Raw genomic sequence first — 21,328 nt, 5'->3', positions numbered from 1 at the left:
CTTAATTCCAACTTCACACGCTAACATCATGGGAATAGCGAATCAGGACCTGGAACATACATTGACTCTGTTTCAGCCAATTCAAAACTCAAAAGCTGCTCCATCAGAACGTTGACACCTCAAATGTTTGCATGATATAATACAAATAAAACAAGAAAGAGCAATCAGAGATTGCAGACCCTCGCCAGGACGTGTTTTGTGATAAAACAAATATGGCGGCCGATCCACATGACCGATGATGTCATCATTATTCCCCCCCCCCCCCAACCCCCCCCCACCAATTTATCCCTTGATGACGCTCAAGAAATTCCATCTTGATTGGATGAAGTTTTGTACTTGTCGAATTATGACGTCATAATGGAGGTACCTATGACCATCATTAACATGTTATTCCCCATGGAGAGTTGTTTACAATGAGCCATGATTTCTTTTTTTTTCTATGCAGTGCTTTCGGAGATGTAGAGGTGCTAAGTTTTTCGTTTTTTCCAAGATGGCGCCCATACCACATCACCTATGACGTCATAGTTGTCATTAAAGATTATGCAGGAGGAGTTGCACCTATGGTGAAAATTTCCTGTCAATCGGACTAATAGTTTCAGAGAAAATTATATTTATTCTTTGCGGACAAACAGACAAACAGACAGACAAACAAATGAAAAATCACTGATAGAGCAGCACTTGGAAAAAGAGAAGAAAGTGGAATGGCACCCAGTAGAGCATCCTTTTGACCTCAAAAATAATTAGTGGTTGAATTCAGTTAGCTGATATGCAAATCGTCTTCAAAGTTTAAGTTAATCTGATGAAAACTGACAATTTTAAAAATTTCGCCTATGTTGACCTTTGGTCTATGTTGACCTTTAGCCTATGTTGACCTTTTGGCCTATGCTGATCTCAAAAATAGTTGGTGGTTGAATTCAGTTAGCTGAGATGTAAATCCTCTTCAAATTTCAAGTCAATTGGATGAAAATTGAGGATTGTAGAAATTCAAAAAAAGTGGTTGACTTTTAGCCTATGTTGACCTTTGGCCTATGTTGACCTTTTGGCCTACGCTGATCTCAAAAATAGTTGGTGGTTGGTTTCAGTAAGCTGGTATGAAAATTCCATTCAAATTTCAAGTTAATCAGATGAAAATTGAGGATTTTTGAAATTTGAAAGAAAGTGGTTTACCTTTGGCCTATGTTGACCTTGTGACCTATGTTGATCTCAAAAATAGTTCGTGGTTGAATTCAGTTGGCTGATATGAAAATACTATTCAAATTTCAAGTCAATCAGATGAAAATTGAGGATTTTTGAAATTTGCAAATGTTGTTGACCTTTGGCCTATGTTGACCTTGTGACCTATGTTTACCTCAAAAATAGTTGGTGGTTGAATTCAGTTCGCTGATATGAAAATCCTATTCAAATTTCAAGTCAATCGGATGAAAATTGAGGATTTTAGAAATCTGGAAAAAGTCGTTGACATTTGGCCTATGTTGACCTTGGACCTATGTACCTAATAATATGTACCTAATAATTGGACCTAATAGGACCTATGTTGATCTCAAAAATAGTTGGTGGTTGAATTCAGTTGGCTGATATAAAAATACTATTCAAATTTCAAGTCAATCAGATGAAAATTGAGGATTTTTGAAATTTGAAAACGTTGTTGACCTTTGGCCTATGTTGACCTTGTGACCTATGTTTACCTCAAAAATAGTTGGTGGTTGAATTCAGTTCGCTGATATGAAAATACTATTCAAATTTCAAGTCAATCAGATGAAAATTGAGGATTTTAGAAATCTGGAAAAAGTGGTTGACCTTTGGCCTATGTTGACCTTTTGACCACAAAAATTAATAGGATTCTTTCAGATCACGAACTCTACTGTTTGGTGAAGTTTCCTGAAGATACGTTTAAAATCGTGACCTGTAGGCAAGTACAAGTGAGCGGACAGACAAACACACAAACTGGAGTGATCAACATACTTGGCAAAAAAAAAATATATATATTTTTTTGACTCAAATGTTTAATTTTTAAATTCTGTTTTTTCTTTTTCTTTTCGTATTTAATTTTTCTTTTTATTTAAATAGTTTTAAACAAATACAATTTTTTTTAAAAAGGGACTCAAATGCAATACCCTCTCCCCTGTCGAGGGATTTTAGAAATCTGGCGAGGATAATAAACAAGGTCCATTTCAAATTTACAAGGAAACTTATGCAAGAAGGAGGTCATTCGGCCCATTGTGCCTATGCCATATCCAGATGTTCCCTTTAACATCATCTATCAGTTTACTTTCCTTCTATGAACTATTTCCATTAACTTAATGAAACTTACCATCTGCGTAGTTTAAAGATCTCCAAGCTGGGGATTTGGCAGGGCCACCTGCACACAATGACCTACTTTTTCCGAGAGGTATCGGTGGACCCCTGTCCTGCCACCACTGCGTCGATCTTAAGGGTAGTTTTGAGAAAAGTTTGATCCTGCCAGGGGATTTGAACTCGTACTAGAACGCTGGAACGCTTCAAAAAGTCAATGGAAAACACTTCACTGGTTTGTCTAAGGGGAATGAATAATCATCCGCCATGATGCACTCATCCCTTGCGGTGGAAGATGTGATCAGCATGTTCCACGCGTTCGCTGCATGCCTGCCGTTTTTGACCTCGTAAATGTAAAAACACTATAACAGCTCGTTTTAGTTTTTCACGTGTTCTTATAACTGTTATTCTGAACAAGTCGTTCACAAAATTAATGATCAAATTCACAAGCATGATGAACATCCCTGCGCTAAATATGGAGAAATGTGATGCTTGATGAATCTCTCAGGTCATTGTGTTAAAATGACGTCATAATAAACCCACAATGTTTTTACTTGCATCTCCTACATACAGTATCATTATGAGGGCCAGAACAAGTACCAGGATGAATTCGAAAAATGTAATTATTTGGGAGAGACGATCTTAATTGCTCGAAATGCCAGCTACAGCAGAGTAATAGTAATGACTGTCTATGCCTGATGGGTGTCTCTGGTGTAATCAGGATAATGGAATGAGGAAACATACTGATGTGTTTATATTGTGGTCGAACAGTTAGAACTGTAGTTCCCTACTGGGTAGTCCGCTCGTGAGCATTTATATGTGACATTTAAAATCCCTCAAGCGGACATACCGGCAGCAACCATGTGCTCTTTGCAAGGCGTAGCCCAAGGATCTGTCGAACGAGACTCTCAGTCATCATCCTGTTATCACAATTGGACAAGAAAGGCAATATGGCGAACACTAGTGGGAAAAGCCACTCACTACGTTGACACTAACAAAGCTGGCCTAATCGGGCATCACCATCTTGCTCGGCCTCGTACTGCTTGGCTGATCGGAGCAATATAAACAGACAGTGGACAACATCTGATATTCTCCAAGTTGTCACATTAGAATTCTGGAAGTGGTTTCTGTAGGAATATAATAGGGTCCTTTAAGGGTGGCATGTTCAATATTTTTGAGAATAATGGGTGCATGGTCGAAGTCAAAGCCTCATTTCAACTTTACTCCAACACAAACGTAGAGATGATTGGGGCTAAGTGACAACAACAACAACAACAACAACATGCATTTTAGGGCCATTTTCCCTGCTAGAGCGGGGGTTAGCCATGCGGGCCCCATGACGATCTTCTCCATTTTGCCCTATTTTCTGCATCTCCTCTTGTTAACCCCCTTGCCCGCATTTCTTCTTCGACCATCTTTAGCCAAGTCTTTCTCGGTCTTCCCCGTCCTTTACTTCCTTCTACATTCATTTCCATCACTCTTCTCAACCAGTCACTTTCATCCTTCCTCAACACATGACCAGACCATCTCAACCTGTTCCTCTTCACAGCATCAATCACAGGCTCTATTCCCATCATCTTTCGCAATTCATCATTTGTCTTCCTCTCTCTCAACGATACTCCGCACATCCACCGAACCATTCGGATTTCCACTCTTTCCAGCCTTCGTTGCTGCTCTACATTCATTACCCATGTCTCACTCCCATAAATCATAACACTTCTCACACATGCAGCATACACCTTTCCCTTCAGCTTCAACGACACTCCCCTCCTCGTCAGCATGCCACTCAGTTCCCGAAACTTCTTCCATGCACATCTTACTCTAGAAACCGTTGACGAGTCTGATCCACCTTCTCCATTCAGCATGTCTCCTAGGTAGCTAAATGTTTTCACACCTTCCAGCTTCACACCGTCTCCAAGATCCCACTCAACATTTCCTCCATCTGCAGCCCCCTCTGTGCACACCCTACACTTGAATGTAGCTGCCACACTGGTATACCCATGACTGCAGAAGATATACCCATGCTATATGCAGTGAGCAGAGGGTGAACATATGGATGCCAAGCACATGAGGGCATCATGAGGGTATGGCCATAACAGAGGGTTGAAGTTTCTGAGGCAAGATGCAACTGCTATAATTATGTCGAGGATTTTCCACGTTCTCAGCATTCAGATATGCTGTGCATGCACTGGGAAGGAGGGCGTGTTGAAAAGTAATGTCTCCTATTATTTTTCTCCAAAACAGATAAAGATATTCGAATGAAACAAAGAGAGATACTAACATCAATCTTTATTCTACCCTGGTGTATGTTTATTTCACGACATAATCAACGCTGCGGTCCACACATTTCCACAAACGTTCAAGTAGTATTGTGATGCCCTCTCCAATGAACTGAGCGTCCTTCTGACTTATCCAGCACTTCACGGCAGCCTTGAAATCCTCAGCGGAAGAGACATGTTCTCCACGAAGGTGTTCCTTAAACTTGGGAAGAGATGAAAATCTGAGGGAGCTAAGTCGGTGCTGTTGATCCTTTGTGGCGGTACTCCATTGACCGTTTCTTACTCTAAGGACCGTAATGGTATACCCAACTCTCATCTCCAGTCAATCATCCCAACTCTCATCTCCAGCGTTTTACTCTTCACAGTAGTGACACCGTCATGCTGACCTCTGCCATCTTGACTGACGTAGCATTGAGATAACTTGTGTCAGAATCCTCAAAATTCACACCCAGTGGAGGGAAGAACTAATGTGTGGTGTGGACTGTGCTTTATTTTGTTGGAACCCATCTGTGGATCGGTCCCATCGGCCGATGGGACCGATCCACAGATGGGTTCCAACAATTTCATCTGAATATCTTTACCAGTTTTGGAGAAAAATAATAGGAAGGATTACTTTTCAACACGCCTTCGTACAATCCTTCTGCTGCTGTGCTTTGGATACCTGCTTGACTGTGCGTTGGATGAGTCCCTGGCCAGGTGGCTGCAGGATATTGGTTTTATAAAAGCAATGTTCATATAACCAACCAACTGAGAAGGTGGAGAAGGTTCTTTCAACCATCGACTTCAACCCTGCCACTGCACCAGACCGCATCAGCGCATGTGTCCTAAAATCCTGCTCTGCTGCTCTTGCACTTCCTCTCTCTACCCTTTTCGCCCCATAATTTACCCGATGCCATCTTCCATCTGCTTGTAAATCTGCCAACATCACTGCATTACAAAAAAGGATAAAAACTGACTCCTTATCAAAAGACCTATCAGCTTACTTCCAATCATCAGCAAGGTCATGGAATCCACCAGCGCAGTTGATATGAAATCCTTTGTTTCCTCCAACAACCTCATCTAAGATCACCAACTTGGATTGTATGTGCGTTATTCTATTCTCGGCTATTTTAACGTGCATCAAAGGAAGCATGCCTCGGGGGGGGGGGGGGGGGGGGAAGGTAAAATGTTTTGCAACACCCCTTACAAAGTCTTTCCTTAGCAAACCTAAATTCCTATCCACCTTAAAGGCCTTCATCTGCGGCCTTATGGAGTACTGCTTTTCCCTCTGGCGGCCCCCCTTGCATCACATCTTGCTCAGCTTGACGCCAATGGAAACCAAGGCCTTCAAGACCATTGAAATCTCCCACGATAAAGCTGAGCTGAGGGGGCTATCACTTAGCCATTGCAGACAAGTCGCTGGGCTGTCTTTTACCACCAACACTCGTGCAGTGGCTCCCAGTCCTGTCTAACATCCCACTCCCTGATGTGTGCCGGAAGGCAAGAATGCTGAGAGGGTTAGACTGCATCAACACCAATTTACAGCTTCCAATCCATGAAGACCTGCAGGATCTACCAAATATGTGACTCAAGTCACGCAAACCTTTCTGGAGCTCTGCAAACTTTTTGAGTGATGTGGGTTTTAACACAAAGGATTATCTTTTGAAAGAGAACGTTGCTAACAAAGAACTGGTGAGTGATCTGACAGAAGAGCCTTCAGGTTTCGACCTCCACCAGAAACAGTGGTCTACACTCAACAGGATCTATACTCTCCATGCAAGGACCTCACACCACCTCCACAAATAGGAATTCAAAGACAACCTAGCATGTGACTGTGGTCACCCAGATCACACTATTCATCACATTGTGAATGAGTGTCACCTACAGAAATTTGACGAAGGAATTTGCTAGAAATTTGAGGGCAATTGACCTAACAACAGACAGTGCTGTGACTTAGATGTCCAACTTAGACTTGGACAACTGATCTGAGATGTAATTTGTCATACGTCTGCAGAAGAAGAAGATGGATACAGGAGAAGAAGAACACTGCACAGTTCAACGGGGTATTCACCCTTTTACCTCATGTTTTGGAGCGATTGAAGGATGCCAGTGGACTCGTTGTTAGACCCAGGTGAGGAGAGTGATAAGGAGCCACCACCAATCAATGACTGGATTGCCAATTAGCACACCGCTTTAGCTGATGCTTACAATAAAGACAGGGAAGCCAGCACCTGAAAGAGGGTATTTTGACCGCAAGGCAAGGGAAGCTCCTTTCACCATAAGCCAAAGAGTGTTGCTCTGGAATCTGACTTACAAAGGTCGTCATAAACTCCAGGACATTTGGGGCTCAGGTGTCTATAAAGTGGGGAAACGGCTGGATCCTGAGAAAGCTCTCTCCATCGACAAACCTGCCGACATGTTGAGACCATGTTGTTGTGTATACCACCCCGAAATGAGGGCATGCCAGATCTCACAGGCCCCCTTGAGAGCAAGAGCCAAAGGGAACTTGTAACCCTGAGAAATGGCAGCTCATAATTGTGAATCTTGCAAAAGTGAGGAGTCTGGGTTGCCATGGCTAGCGTATTCGTCTGGTATGGAAGGGGAGCAACAGCCTGAGAATGAATCAGAACACACTTAACGTGACACCCAAGAACCATAAGCACTCCTCGTTGCTGAGATTCATATTACTAGGAGATAAATGTGATCTACAGTTGGAAAGCATTCTAACCTTGAGGAACCATGTTCAGTGCTCATCATGGATGTTGATGTGTTGGCAGACTTGCAATAAACTTGAGTGCGACTCTTGGAGAATAACTTACTTTTTATTATTCAATTACAAGTAGTATCTACTACAAGTTGTATGTAAGTATTAACATGTTGTAACATTGTTGGGTTGCATTGCGGGGGTCATGTGACTTGGGCAAGTAGTCGTGCTGGGACGCCATTTTTTGCCGTTCTGCTGTGTGAATACACGCTGTGTGGGTTCTCGTTGTTCAGGCTCTCATTTCCTAAAGCCAACTGTACCATTGCCTTCTTGGCTGCCCTTTTCATAGTGAACCTGATATTTGGACTTTGTCCTTCATAACAAGATGAGCTGTGTTCTCCATGACCATTGTGGTTTCCCTTATTACTGGCCGTATAGGCCACATTACATATACTCTTTTATAGATAGGTCTCAGGTTATCGCTTGAGGATAGAATATCGCCTTAGAAATTATTTACCTATTTCCATTACACCTGGCTGAGTATCCCCGTAAGACATACAGTCATGGCCAAACATATTGGGACCATTGCACTTTTTTCAAATAATGCACCATTTATTCCAGAAAATTGTTGAAATTAAAAAAATCCTTTGGTATCCACATTTGTATTTCGTTGGTTTGCAGTGAAACAAAACAAAAAAAGCTGAAAAAATTACTAAATCTTAGCTTATTCCACACAGAAATCCTAAAATGTCCGGACAATATTATTGACATCTTTCAGAAGTTGTTAGAAATAATTAGATTTCAAGCAGGTGATTCTCCTTTACTTTGGAATTGAACTCACCTATGGTGATTTGCAGGTGCCTGCAATATAAAAATCACACATTCAACCAGTTTGAATGGAGAAAAGGAGTCATTCTGCTGTTTTGTGTCACTGTGTTCTGCAATGAGCATGGAGGAAAGAAAGAAAACGAGAGAATTGTCTGAGGAGTTCAGACACAAGATTGTAGCCAATCATGGACAATCTCAAGGCTACAAGTCCATCTCCAGAGACCTTGATGTTCCTGTGTCCACCATGCGCAATGTCATCAGGAAGTTTAAGGCCAATGGCACAGTAGCCAACCTCCCTGGACGTGGCCGTTAGAGAAAACTTAATAGATTATTACAGCGAAGGATTGTTCAAATGATGGAGAAAGCACCTCGATCGACTGCCAAACATTTTCAAGCTGACCTTCAGACACAAGGTACAACAGTTTCAACTCACACCATCCATCGCCAACTCAATGAAAGGGGGTTCTATGGTAGAAGACCCAGGAGGACAGAGAGAGAGAGAGAGAGAGACAGAGACAGAGACAGAGAGAGAGAGAGAGAGAGAGAGAGAGAGAGAGAGAGAGAGAGAGAGAGAGAGAGCCATAAGAAAGCCCGACTGGAGTTTGCCAAAACACACCTGAACAAGCCAAAATCTTTCTGTGGACAGATGAGACCAAATTAGAGGTTTTTGGTAAAGCACATCATGTCTATGTTTACAGAGAAGAAAATGAAGACTTCAAAGAAAAGAACACCTTCCCTACAGTCAAACATGGAGGAGGTTCAGTGATGTTTTGGGGTTGCTTTGCTGCCTCTGGCACTGGGTGCCTTGAATGTGTGCATGGCATCATGAAATCAGGAGATTAACAAGGCATTTTTGAGCGCAATGTTCAACCCAATGTCAGAAAGCTGGGTCTCTGTCGAAGGTCATGGGTCTTGCAGCAGGACAATGACCCTAAACACTTCAAAAAAGCACCCAGGAATGGTTCAAGACAAAACGCTGGACTATACTGAAGTAGCCAGCAATAAGTCCAGATCTAAATCCCATTGAACACCTGTGGGGAGATCTGAAAACAGCAATTGGGAGAAGGCACCATTCAAATTTTTACACAATTTTTAAAGTTTGCACAAGAAGAGTGGGCCAAACTGCCAGTATAGATGTGTAGGAAGCTCATTCATGGTTATAGGAAGTGCTTGACTGCAGTTATTTTGTCCAAAGGATGTGCTACCAAATATTAAGTCAAAGGTGTCAATAATTTGGTCAATGCCATTTCTTTTTATTTTCTGATTTTAAAGGATTTATTAAGTTCTGAATCAAAAACAAAGGTTCTGTAATATTAACAGTGAAATAAAGAATTGTGGAGACCAAATACTTTTGTAAATTTCAACTTCTTTTTAGAGAAAATTGTGAGTCATTTGAAGAAAGTGCAAGGGTGCCAATATTTTGGCTACGACTGTATATCCGCAGGTCACCAATAACACTTTGGGTTCAGCTTGTTAAAACATCAGTGACATCACCATGATGTAGTGGCAAAATGGTGGCATTTATTAGAAGCCTCACTACAGTCCTTTAAAAACTTACGCATTAGTTATATGTATCAGTGTAACCTCAAAGGTCTTTTCATGTTCCCAGCCTTAACCCCGATGACCTAATCTTTCAGGTGTTATCCCATCAGAGAGGTCACAAACTCCAGCCTATTAATTGGTAAGAGGCCCCCTTGACTTGAGTGCTTTAGTCTTTCGAAAGTTCAGTGCAGGAGAAGGCCAGAGCAAACCTGCTGACACACTCTATCATTTATTCATGCAGTCGTCATCTCTTATTTATATTACGCTAAGAATGGTACAATGAGCTTTTCCACTTGTGCTGCACAGAGGGCCGGAACACATGGTTTGGTCAAGGTGGGAAGTTCATTGAGCTTTTACTTCGAAGTTTTTTGTTTTTAATTGTCTTTCACGATACATTATTCTGGTTGTGTTATTGTTGTTGTTATGGTGATAAAAATAATAACGATGGATGGAATATTTTCATACCTTTTAGAGGGTGCCTGGGATGGTTGAAGTGGCTTCATGGCCACCAAAATACATTGGGTGGTTTGCCACTGCCTTCCCAGCACTAGTAGTTGTGGCAGGAAGTTAGAATTTAGAGATGGTGCTGAATTTAGAGGTGATTTAGAGATGCTTCATGACCACCTACTCTTTTTTTTGAAATATATCTCAGGTAGACATTTTCATCACAAAGTGCACCTTCCCTTGGATGGGCATTAAGCAGTGTTTTCCATCCGCTCTCATTATTTGGTGGAGGTTCTAGATCCCACGGTGTCTTTTGCAAAGAGTGGGCGAGTTATTTTCTGTACCCGAGTAGAGATCCGAGTAAATCTACCCAAGTTCTGAGAGAGAGAGAGAGAGAGAGAGAGAGAGAGAGAGAGAAAGAGAAAGAGAAAGAGAAAGAGAAAGAGAAAGAGAAAGAGAAAGAGAAAGAGAGAGATAGATAGATAGATAGATAGATAGATAGATAGATTGAGATTGAGATTGAGATTTAACTGATCGATTGATATTGATTGGATTTTGGTGGTGTATGCACTATATTGTTGACAGAAATTCTTAATTTGGGATTTTGCAATGTTCCACCACAGCCGGAGACTATCATACTCAGGTCTGGAGGAGCGAATTTTCTCTCACACGACGTGAAAGGCCTCATTAAAATCCTTGTCATGTAAGAGACGAGTATTCAAAGACCAGTAAGCACTACCACCGGGTGGAAAGGGTAACTTAAAGGACATTGAGATAAAATGTGGTCTGTGAATCCAGTTGGTAAAATTTTGGAGACAGACACCACATTCAACATTGGCTTGTTCACATAGAATCTGTCCAGCCTTGCCATTGACATAATACCATCATTGCATCTACACCATGTATAACAGCGTGAGAATGGGTGTTGTGATCTCCACACATCCTTAAACCGAAAGATGTTGATGGTGTCCTCTAGAGCTTTCGTAGAGGCAACATGAGGCTCATGACCATTCCTATCAATCGACGGACAAATTGTGCAATTAAAATCTCCCGCGATACAGATAAAGGCTGTTGGGTCCAGAGTTTTTACAAAATCCCGCAGAGTGGAAAAGAAAATTTTCCTATCCATTGGGTCACACGGTGCATAAACATTCACTACTATAATCTTTTGGGTATTATAAAGAAAATCTACGGAGATCAAATGTCCTTTATAGATTTCTTTAAATGAAACCTGTTGAGCACAAATCTTGTGACTTAGGCAAATGGCAACACCGGCCCGAGGTGTAGGGAACCCACTTAGCCACCATTGCCCTTTAAAAAGTTTCCCCCAATCGGCTACTTGAGCACTAGTAGCGTGGGTCTCTTGTAAGAGAATAATGTCAGCCTTTTCTTTTCCAACCGCTTGAATGGTTTGCACCCTCCGTAAGGGGGCACGACCCCCATTTATATTTAAGGATACAACATTTAGTTCCATGGTTGATTCTTCTAGGGGGTGAAGTCCTCTTCCTCAATTAATTCCTTGTTTGCCTTCGTGATGGATTTCCTCAGTCGCTGAAATTCAGGTTCGGAGATTTCCACATGCTCACTCCTTTGCAGCAAAGGTTTTGCGGCTGCAAGGAAGGCCTGGATATTAGGAAAATGATCCTTAATTCGTACATGCCTTTGTCTGAAAGTTTCCTTCAAAAATCTGACAATATTTTCTTTTGGGATCTCCAAAGGCTGCTCTTCCTCCTGAGGGGGGGGGGGGGGGGGGCCTGTCAACCATTGCCACTGGTTCCTCATGGCCGATCAGTGTCTCTGTAGTTACAATTTCCTCCGTGACGCTAGTAACGAGTTCCTCCTGAACCTGTACAGAAACACCTGTTCCATCCCCATCTACCTTAGGTTCTTCATCCTCTTCATCCTCATGCATCATTGCAATGGGGGGGGGGGAGGGGGGGAGGAGTCGTTATTAGTAGTAATGGGTATTTTGAATTCCCCATTAGAATTGATATGGTCATCAGTAGGCTGTTCGGTTTCGCAGGTTGATTTACAACCTTCAGGAACAAGTTCCCCTTCATCCTGAGCAGGTGGTATCATGTCAGCCATAGTTTCACCACCTTGCTGATCTTCATGTGAAGGACTATCTGAATCGTTTAAACTGCTTCCTGTCTGCACCACCAACACTTTAACACCTTTGTCCTCATTCCTCGCACTTACAAGTGACCGTTTCAAATTTTTCCGAGACGCCGCATCTACAATCTGCTGCTCCTCGCAAATCATTCCCTCTACAGGTAGAGGCTTCTCCCTTACATTTGCTGACTCATCGGTTGCACGATGGCCAGCTGTACTGGATGACTCATCGCTTACACGAAGCACATCTGTATGGGTCTCACCAGCACCACTCTTAGCCGTACCTTGATGGTCCGATGTAGATTCCCGCACTGAAGGCGAAACATCTATAGAATCCTCCGTAATGGTCACGGGTGGGGCTGGTCCGGCTGCTGAGGCATACGTTTTCTCCCCATCAGGACAATACTGCCGAGTGTGTCCATGTACACCACACCCGTAACAAATCAACCTCTCCGTTGCCGCAAAAATCCTGTGCTCACGTTTTGACGACTTAAAAACGAGAGAGACATTCAATTGCGTCAAACCATCCTTCAAAACAACATAACAAAACCGTCTAAACGTTTCGATATGCTTAAGCTTCCCGTCTGTGGTGCGAATGGAGGCTTGGATAATTCTCGACACCACAGTACCGTACTGACCGAGCTTCTGAAGAATTTCCTCATTAGACAGCGTCGGTAGAACGTTTGATAGTATTACCTTCGAGGCCGGAGTGTTCCATGGCGAAACCGGAACAAACTGGTCATTACCCAAGGTGAGTCCGTTCTGCACAACGATGCGCGCGAAACGGACACGTGAAACGAAAACAACCACCTTGTGGTGCATTCGGGACGCTGCCCGTATGTTCTCACAACCGATCAATTCTCCGATTGCGAGGAGCGTCTCCTCCAGCGAGACATCTTCCGGTGGGACAAAACACATGCCGTGTTCATCTGTTAACGTCTCATCGGTGTCACGACCGGCATTACTTCGACTATTCTTGCTAGCCATTTGAAGTACTAAACGAAAAAAAATAACCAATAAATGGTACAAAGGTTTATAAAGCCTAAATAAATGAAAAAAAACAACAACAACAATAACTGGGAAATAAATAAATAAATCCCGTTAACCACCTAAAGCGGATAACTTTAACCGCGCTGTCTCTCCCTCTCTCGCTCAGTAGACAAGACGATAGAAAGGGGCACCGACACTCGGACAGCAGAAAGGACCAAAAGGTAGGAAGAAAGGAAAAAGCAACATGAGACACAGCACGTACTGCCAGTGACTGAGCAACAGACCTGGTGCGTGCTAAGCGAGCGGCAGCTGTGGAGAGAGAGAGAAAGAGAGAAAGAAGGAAAGAGAGAAAGAGAGAAAGAGAGAAAGAGAGAAAGAGAGTAAGAGACTTTTTGACTTTTATGTGCTTTTATTATAAAAGTATCAAAACACACATGGAAGAACACCGCAAAATTTTTACAAGAAAAAGAAAGTTGTACAAGCAAAAAGAATGTATATACATGTATATGTGGACATTGAGCGTAAGTATAATTTACAAAAACAAACTCAACACCACATCTGTAAAACAATCGTCGTTCACACTGCCGAAACTTATCCGGGCCGACACTATTCCTTTAAAGCAAAACAGCACATTTTCATCTCTGCCACTCAATTTGATCTTTCTAGTTTTATATATTGCGAGTTTAGCAATTCCGCACAGAAAATTCAAGAAAGGGACCGCTGTCTTGTTCTTGGTGCTCCTTTCAATGCCATACACAAAAATTGCAACAGAAATAACAAACTGAAATTTATAAAAGAACTGTTGGAGGAAACAAAAAAGGGGTACCAATCTCTTACATTTCACAAAAGCATGGGTCACATTTTCAGCCTCTTCACAAAAAGGACAAACATTCAGTACAGAAGGATCAAACTTAATAAGTAAGTATTTGGTGACCAGGGCCTGATGAACTAGTCTCCAATTTAAGTCTCTGGTTCGACCTAAGGTTGGAGACCTATACATCTCTTTCCACACTGGAGATAGGAACGAAGATCTCATCCCACCGATTTTTTAAAGGTTTTGTGAAACCCGGTATAAGCACCTCTTGGCATATCCCATAAATAACTTTTTTTCCCATCACATGGAACACACCGCAACCATCTGACTTTGAGAAGACACCCTGTTGTTTTTTTGAGGTGACTTGGAGCTTGGGGAAATAGAGACGAGAGTCCACCACTTCATCTGCCCCAGTCCACCCGATATTTAATTCCCTGAAAGTTTTAATCACAACTCTCAAAACTTTGTCCACCATTCTAGATGACCGAACCCCCACTTCTGATGTGAGAGAACCGGTGGATAACCATCCATTTAGGGAAGGCTTCATCAGGTCTCGCACTCTGTTTATTCCATTACAGGTGAAGCAATGCATAAATGACCTGGAGGTTGAAATTTCAGGGAATAAAGGATTCAGAACCAATGGCTCATGCATATATTTTTTTGCATCGTAGGACACCTCTAATCGTTGTATTCCAAGGACTTGCCAGGCATTCAGAAGGCTCTGATGAAACTCGGGGAGCAGAGTCGTGTTGACATGCTGCAGGTCCATGAGGAAGAGCTCTCGGTCATACTTCAACCCATCTGCTTCCTGCAGCCAAGCGTTTGTGAGAGGCCGCCACGGGACACACTCACCATACAATAAACGCTTTATCGTCCACATGCGGAAAAGCCATTATCCGACTCGGAACATGTATCAAGCTTTGGCCACCTGCATTTCGGGGTCTGCACACCGTGTCTGGTCCAAGCCAATGGTGGCCTCCCCAGAAAAACTGAGTTAGAACCCTCTGAATGCCTGTGACCAAGTATCTCGGAGGTTGGAGGGGGATAACTTTATGCCAAATAAAAGGAACCACCAGGTTATTTATTATTGTCACCCTTGCCTTAAGCGATAGAAGGTGGTGCAACCGTTTCCATCTAGCCAGTTTCTGCTTAATTCTTTCCAAGAAACCCTCCCAATTTTTTTGTTCATATGCTTGGACTCCGAGAAATAACCCTAAATATTTAAACCCCTCTTTGTTCCACTGCATTCCTCCTGGTAACACAGGCAGAGCTGAGGAAGGTGGACTGGGGCCCACCCATAAGGCAACACTTTTGTTCCAATTTACTTTTGCCGTGGAGGCGAGCTCAAACTGGGACAGACATCGAAAGACCTCACCCACATCATTTTGGCTGGAAACAGCAACACAAATGTCATCCGCATAAGCTGAAGTAACCATTTTGTGGTTTTTTGTTAAGGAGACTCCTTCCACTGAGTTTCGGAGCAAAGCTAGTAAAGGTTCGACCGAGAGACTGTATAGCATTCCTGAAAGCGGGCAGCCCTGACGGATGCCTCGCTGAAAGGGAAAAGGGCAACATAAGCTGTTGTTTACCTTCAACAGACAGGATGCATTTTCATACAACAACTTAACATAGGAAACAAAATTTTGTCCAAAACCAGCTCTCTGTAGTACAGCAAACAAAAAAGAATGGTCAACACTGTCAAAAGCTTTTTCTTGATCTAAAAGAACCAAACCAAAACCATGAGATGTAGTACGACCAAGACTGATCAAGTCTCTCACCAAAAAAATGTTATCGTAAATAGAACGCTCAGGGACACAATAAGACTGATCAATATCAATCAAAAGGGGGATGACTTCCTTTAGACGTATCGCGAGCGCCTTCGACAATATTTTATAGTCCGTATTTAGGAGTGACACAGGCCGCCAATTTGTGGCATCTTGCAAGTTCCCTTTTTTTGGAAGGAGACACAAAACTGACCTCCGGCAACTTAGTGGCAATTCACCTTGTTCAAGGCTATCATGAAAGATGTCAAGTAGAGTAGGGCCTAGAATGTCCCAAAAGGCCTTGTAAAATTCAACTGGGAGGCCGTCAAGTCCAGGGGCTTTCCCATCTTGAATTCCTTTAAGAGCAACAGCTCTTAAAGCAACAGTAAGTTCTCCGAGAGAGATGCCAGGCTCCAGTTGTTGTCGCTGGTCTTCAGACAAAGATGGGAGCAGTTCAAACATCTCGTTTCTGTTTTCCTGGTTCACAGTTCTCAAGGCAAACAGCTTTGAATAAAAGTTTCGTAATTCATCTTTGATGTCACTTTGAGAAGACAGAAGCGCACCGGCAGAAGAGTGCAAAGCGTGAATTTGTTGAGGGATCTTGGCTGTCTTTTCCAGGTTGAAAAAGTCTTTGTTTGGTTTGTCAAGTTGGATATTGTCCATTCGCAGTCGGACGAAAGCACCAGATGCACGCTCTCTCACCATTTCAGCCAGTAGTGTTCTTTTCTCTGACAACTGCTGGACATTTTCGTTGGACATTCCAGATTTCTGCTCACAATAAAGTATATCGTTTTTTAAGGCAGTTATCACACCGAGTGTGTTACAGGTATTATAACGACAGTATTGCTGGCAAAAACACTTAATTTGGGATTTTGTGCAATCCCACCATTGCCTTAAATTTAGTTAGGAAAACTTTTGCATTTCACATTCCTTCCATACCATTCTGAATGCTTCTTTGAAATGCTCACTTTGTAAAAGTTTGACATTGAAAGTCCAATATGCACTTCTACACACGTGATGAGGTAGGCCACATACAACAACAACCATGTGATGATCAGAAAAACCAGATGGCCTTATATATGAATTCTTGACAAGATTTACCTTATCATGGTTAACATAAATTCTATCCAAACGAGCCATTGTCAAAAGATTTCTTGCGGCACAAACCCACGTGTACTGCCGGATATTAGGGTTCTGTACCCGCCACACATCCACAAGTTGAAATTTTTTAATGAGCTGTGCCAAAGGCCTTGCACTCGGTGGATGAGGCTCAGGAGTGTTTCTATCAAGTTGTGGGTTGAGGGTACAGTTGTAGTCTCCCCCAAGCAAACCAACATGGACAGGTCAATAGTGCTTAAAAAACCTGCTAACTTGTGAAGAAAAGCACTTCTTGTAGAGTTCGCACTAGGGCAGTATACATTAGTCGTGCAAATCTTTTGGTTACCGCTGACAAACTCCACAGATAGTAAATGGCCCTTGCAAATTTCTCTACATCTGATCTCCAACGGCTGGAGTCTAGGATGTAAGACTACTGCAACACCAGCCTTGGCATCAACGAAAGCACTGGAGAAAAAGTGACAACCTTTAAAGATATTACGCCACTCAACCTTAGAAGACTGATTTCCATGCGTCTCTTGTAACATCAGCACATCAATTTTTTCATTCTGAAACATTTGAAACACCTGGAGGCGACGCACACAACTGCGACCACCGTTGATGTTTAAGGATGCTACTTTTATCTCCACTCTGTTAACTATTCATAAAGTTCCTTGCCCGCTCGAGTTACACATTTTCTTAGCCTCTGGAATTGAGGTTCTGACATGTTAACCTGATAAGGTTCACAAATCATGTTCTTTGCAGTCAAAATAAAATCATGCAGATTCGGAAAGTAGTCTTTGATTTTTACATGTCTTTTCCTGAACGTTTCTTCAAGGAACTTGATAACATTTTCTTGAGAAACCATGGTGATGGTATTGTCATCACATGCCTCACTCTCTTGAGCACTTGAAGCACTAAAGAGTGGAGTAGAAGAGGTTTCATCAGAATCAAGTGCTTCATCTTGATCTGCATCTTTTCCTCCTATTTGCTGAACACTTAGTTTTGGAAACAGCAATTCTACAGGGTCAAGGACCTCCGCACTCTTTGCAGACCCTTCCAAATTTACCATATCCTCTGTGGCTATAAGTATGTCCCCCACCTCATCATCCCTTTCATTTTTATCTGTCAGGGAAGGGTTAACGTTATCCTCACAGTCGCAAGGACTTTCCCCTTTATCTATTTTTTCCTCACTAGCAGATCCAGCTGCTAACTCGTCTGAGCGAGTTTGGTTATCAGGACAAGGACTTACCACATCCTGAGAGGATCGACTATTTTCCGGGTCATACTCAATCTCAGCAAGTGGTGCCAGCGAATCTTCCTCATGTACACACACTTCCTGTACCATCTCCATTACCGCCAAGGAGTTTCCGGTGTAGGCCTCACCCTGGAGGTCCTGCGAACCTGACACGATCTGAATCTTATTTTGTTTTTCTTCGGAATCACAGGATTCATCACTTGAACGCTTCTGACCTTTTTTCCTGGTGTCCACTACGGATACTTCCATGGTATCGTCCGCACTGTCGTGTACCGTGGACGAAATGAGAGAGGGTTCAACCACTTTTATTCCCACCTTAAGTGGAGGGGCAGGGTTAGTCACCTCACGTTCTAAGTCTATCACTCACTCCCCCACCCCCCCCCCCCCCCCCGCCGGTCGGGGGGGACGGGTCTGGCGCTTCACTCCCGCAGTCGATGTGGTGGGTGGATTAACCACTCGATCCGCCTCCTCCCCTTCATGGTGCGGTGAAGAGGAGTCGCTCCTCACCAATCCTCCGTGTTCCTGCGGTTTAACCGCATTGGGACAGGCACTCCTCACATGCCCGTAAGCCCCACACTCGAAACACGTCATAGCCTCCGAGGAGGCATACATTTTGTATTCAAAGCCGTTGATTTTCACACTCAGCACGACATTGAGCGTTTTTACATGTGCAGGCAGTATCATGTACACCACTCTCTTAAAGGACATGACATGTTTGAATCGATCGCAAACATTTCGCATCGGCACCATCGAAATCCTCGATACGACCTTACCGAACTTGTTTAATTGTTCACGTAACTCCTCATTTCTAATAAATGGCGGGATATTACTGATGTTAATCTTTACCGTCGGGGCTTGTAAAGCAAACACAGAGAGGAACGTGTTCGGTTCAATGAACAAGCCTTGTTCGACTACACTCGCTACCATGTGCTCCTCGGACAAAAAAACGACAAATTTCTTATTCATACGAGAGGCAGCGCGAATACTGTGTGCACCAACGATGTTTCCAATGGCGGAAAGCACATCGTTAATTTCCACCTCGTTGGGAGGAACACAAACTAGCCCGTGTTTACGAGTTAGCGATTCGTACGTATCAATGCGGAAACGTTCGCCCGCCATTCTAACTCGACCAAAGAAAAGTTCGTAGCCAAGAACCGAGAGAACCCAATGTTTGTCGAACACCAACAAACAGATCAAATTCCCCCCCCCCCCCCCTTGTCCGGACCGGACAAGAAGGTATCAAACCTAAATAATCGAGCTAAAGTAAATAAAAAACGTGCGTTCTAAGCACAAAAATGGCTTACAAAGCGCCGTCAAAGCCAGTAGGCCGCACCCAACAAGGGCCCGCTCTCAATCCTCTCTCTCTCGAAGACAAGGGTGCAGAACGGATGAAAACACAATGCCGAAGCACACAGGATGGAGAAGGAGAGGGAGGGGGGGCAGGGGAGGGGAGGGGGGGGGGAAACGCAACGGGCTCACCAAAGCACAGAGCAGTTGCTCACAGCCGCCATGACGCCACACCCAACGCACCGACAGAGCGAGAGAGAGAGAGAGAGAGAGAGAGAGAGAGAGAGAGAGAGAGAGAGAGAAGAGAAAGAGAGAAAGAAAAAAAAAAGAAAGAAGACTTGACTTTTAAGGTGTTTTATTACAAAAGTATAAAAAAGCACAACAAAGCAAGTAATTCAATAGCAGTCAACAAAATAATTAAATCAAGGAATTGAAAAACATGACATTAATTATAATTAGAGCAGCAAAAAAAGTTCATCTCCCTCCACCTTACACAGGATTTCAGCTTTGCACCATTTTTGAACAAAGTGATCAAGCCGAGAAGTCTCTCGGTAAAAATTAAATTCAATTTTAAGGCGGGCAGACACAAGGCCTTTAAAGGCTAACAAAATACTGCATTCCGGTGAGCTTGTCCCAGAGACCCGACTCTTCCGCGTAATATATATCGCGAGTTTCGCCTCGGCAAGTAAAAAATTAACGATTTGAGAACCGACATTCTCGTTAGACACAGGCATGCAGTACACAAAAAGATAAGAAGAAAAACAAAAACCGAAATTCTGGAAGACATATGTCAGGAGTTGAAAAAGTGGAGCCAGCCTTTGGCATCCGACATAAGCATGGAAAGTGTCCTCGGAGTGATGGCAAAAAGGGCAGTCATCAGATAGCACGAGGTTCAGTCGTTTAAGAAACGCGTTGGAAGGCAAAGAATAGTGTGCAAGCCTCCACTGTATATCACCGGCACGTTTGGACACAGGTAACACGTACATCGACGACCAGGTAGGAGAGGATGGAGCCCCTGCAGGTAGAAGCTCTTTCCAGTGGGTGGTCAGTGGGCTATTGGGGTTAGCAGAGATGACAACATTAAGACATTGCACGTACAAAGTAGCCTTTGCACAGGCTTGTAGAGGCTTTGTGGAAGGAGCACCAGAAAAACAAAAATCAGGGAAGTCAGGGTGCATTGTTTTTGTGTTCTGAACATCATGCAGTAGAGGCCAAGAGAGAGAGAGAGAGAGAGAGAGAGAGAGAGAGAGAGAGAGAGAGAGAGAGAGAGAGAGAAAGAGAGAGAGAGAAATATATATATATATAGTGTCATTTTTGTGTTCATTGATTTGTGTAGTTAGAAGTGACATCTCAACTGCTGCTGGTGAAAATTCCAATTTGTATTGTGGTAATGGCGACAATGTCCTTTGTGTGATGATGTGGAACTTTTTAATTTAATATTGTCTTCATTTCAGGAGATCGCTCTTGTCCATGCGTGGTGAGGGCTTAGACCGATATCAAGATTTTGGGTCGGGCTTGTGCGAACCACAAACTTCACGGATCTGGTGGTTCTAAAATCGCCCAGGCCCTTGGGTCTTCATCGCCGTTGTATTCCTCTTTGGGCTAACGTTCTTCTTCATGTGATGCATGATCGTGCCGTTTGACACGGACGGTCCTCTTTCTCTCGGCTCTGAGTGTTGCTTCGGCCAGGAGTCCTGATGGCTGGACTCGATGGAAGCGACGGGATGCCTCATGCTGGCTCGGGGGACTTTGGCTGTTCATTGGCCGAGCTTCGACTACTTATGGAGTTCCGTGGAGAGGAAGCTATCCATAAAGTTCAAGAAGAATATGGAGATGTAAATGGGCTGTGCAAGAGGCTTCACACATCTCCTACTGAAGGTAAGGCAGCTTTGTATTTATTTATTTATTATTGTTATTATTATTGTTGTTATATTTTTTAAT

At 43.1% G+C, this 21,328-nt stretch overlaps 1 protein-coding gene across 6 annotated transcripts in view; it reads left to right on the top strand.

The window, feature by feature from the left end:
- Window positions 1–21,328, top strand: part of LOC137425570 (plasma membrane calcium-transporting ATPase 2) — a 211,145-nt gene that overhangs the window by 7,647 nt on the left and 182,170 nt on the right. For 5 of the 6 annotated variants that reach the window (XM_068114130.2, XM_068114134.2, XM_068114133.2 and 2 more), the window contains exon 2: window positions 20,842–21,265. In XM_068114130.2, coding sequence (XP_067970231.1) covers window positions 21,085–21,265 — 181 coding nt within the window. In that variant the 5' untranslated portion in view covers window positions 20,842–21,084. Of the gene's footprint in view, window positions 1–14,444; window positions 14,809–20,841; window positions 21,266–21,328 lie in introns of those variants that run through there. The other variant, XM_078776816.1, reaches the window with a different exon arrangement.

This window comes from Myxine glutinosa, chromosome 4, assembly GCF_964187855.1.
Source record: "Myxine glutinosa chromosome 4, kmMyxGlut1.1, whole genome shotgun sequence".
In the NCBI taxonomy this organism is placed as follows: domain Eukaryota; kingdom Metazoa; phylum Chordata; class Myxini; order Myxiniformes; family Myxinidae; genus Myxine; species Myxine glutinosa.
The sequence above is the reverse complement of the archived record's forward strand: the minus strand, read 5'-3'. Positions and strand labels throughout refer to the sequence as shown.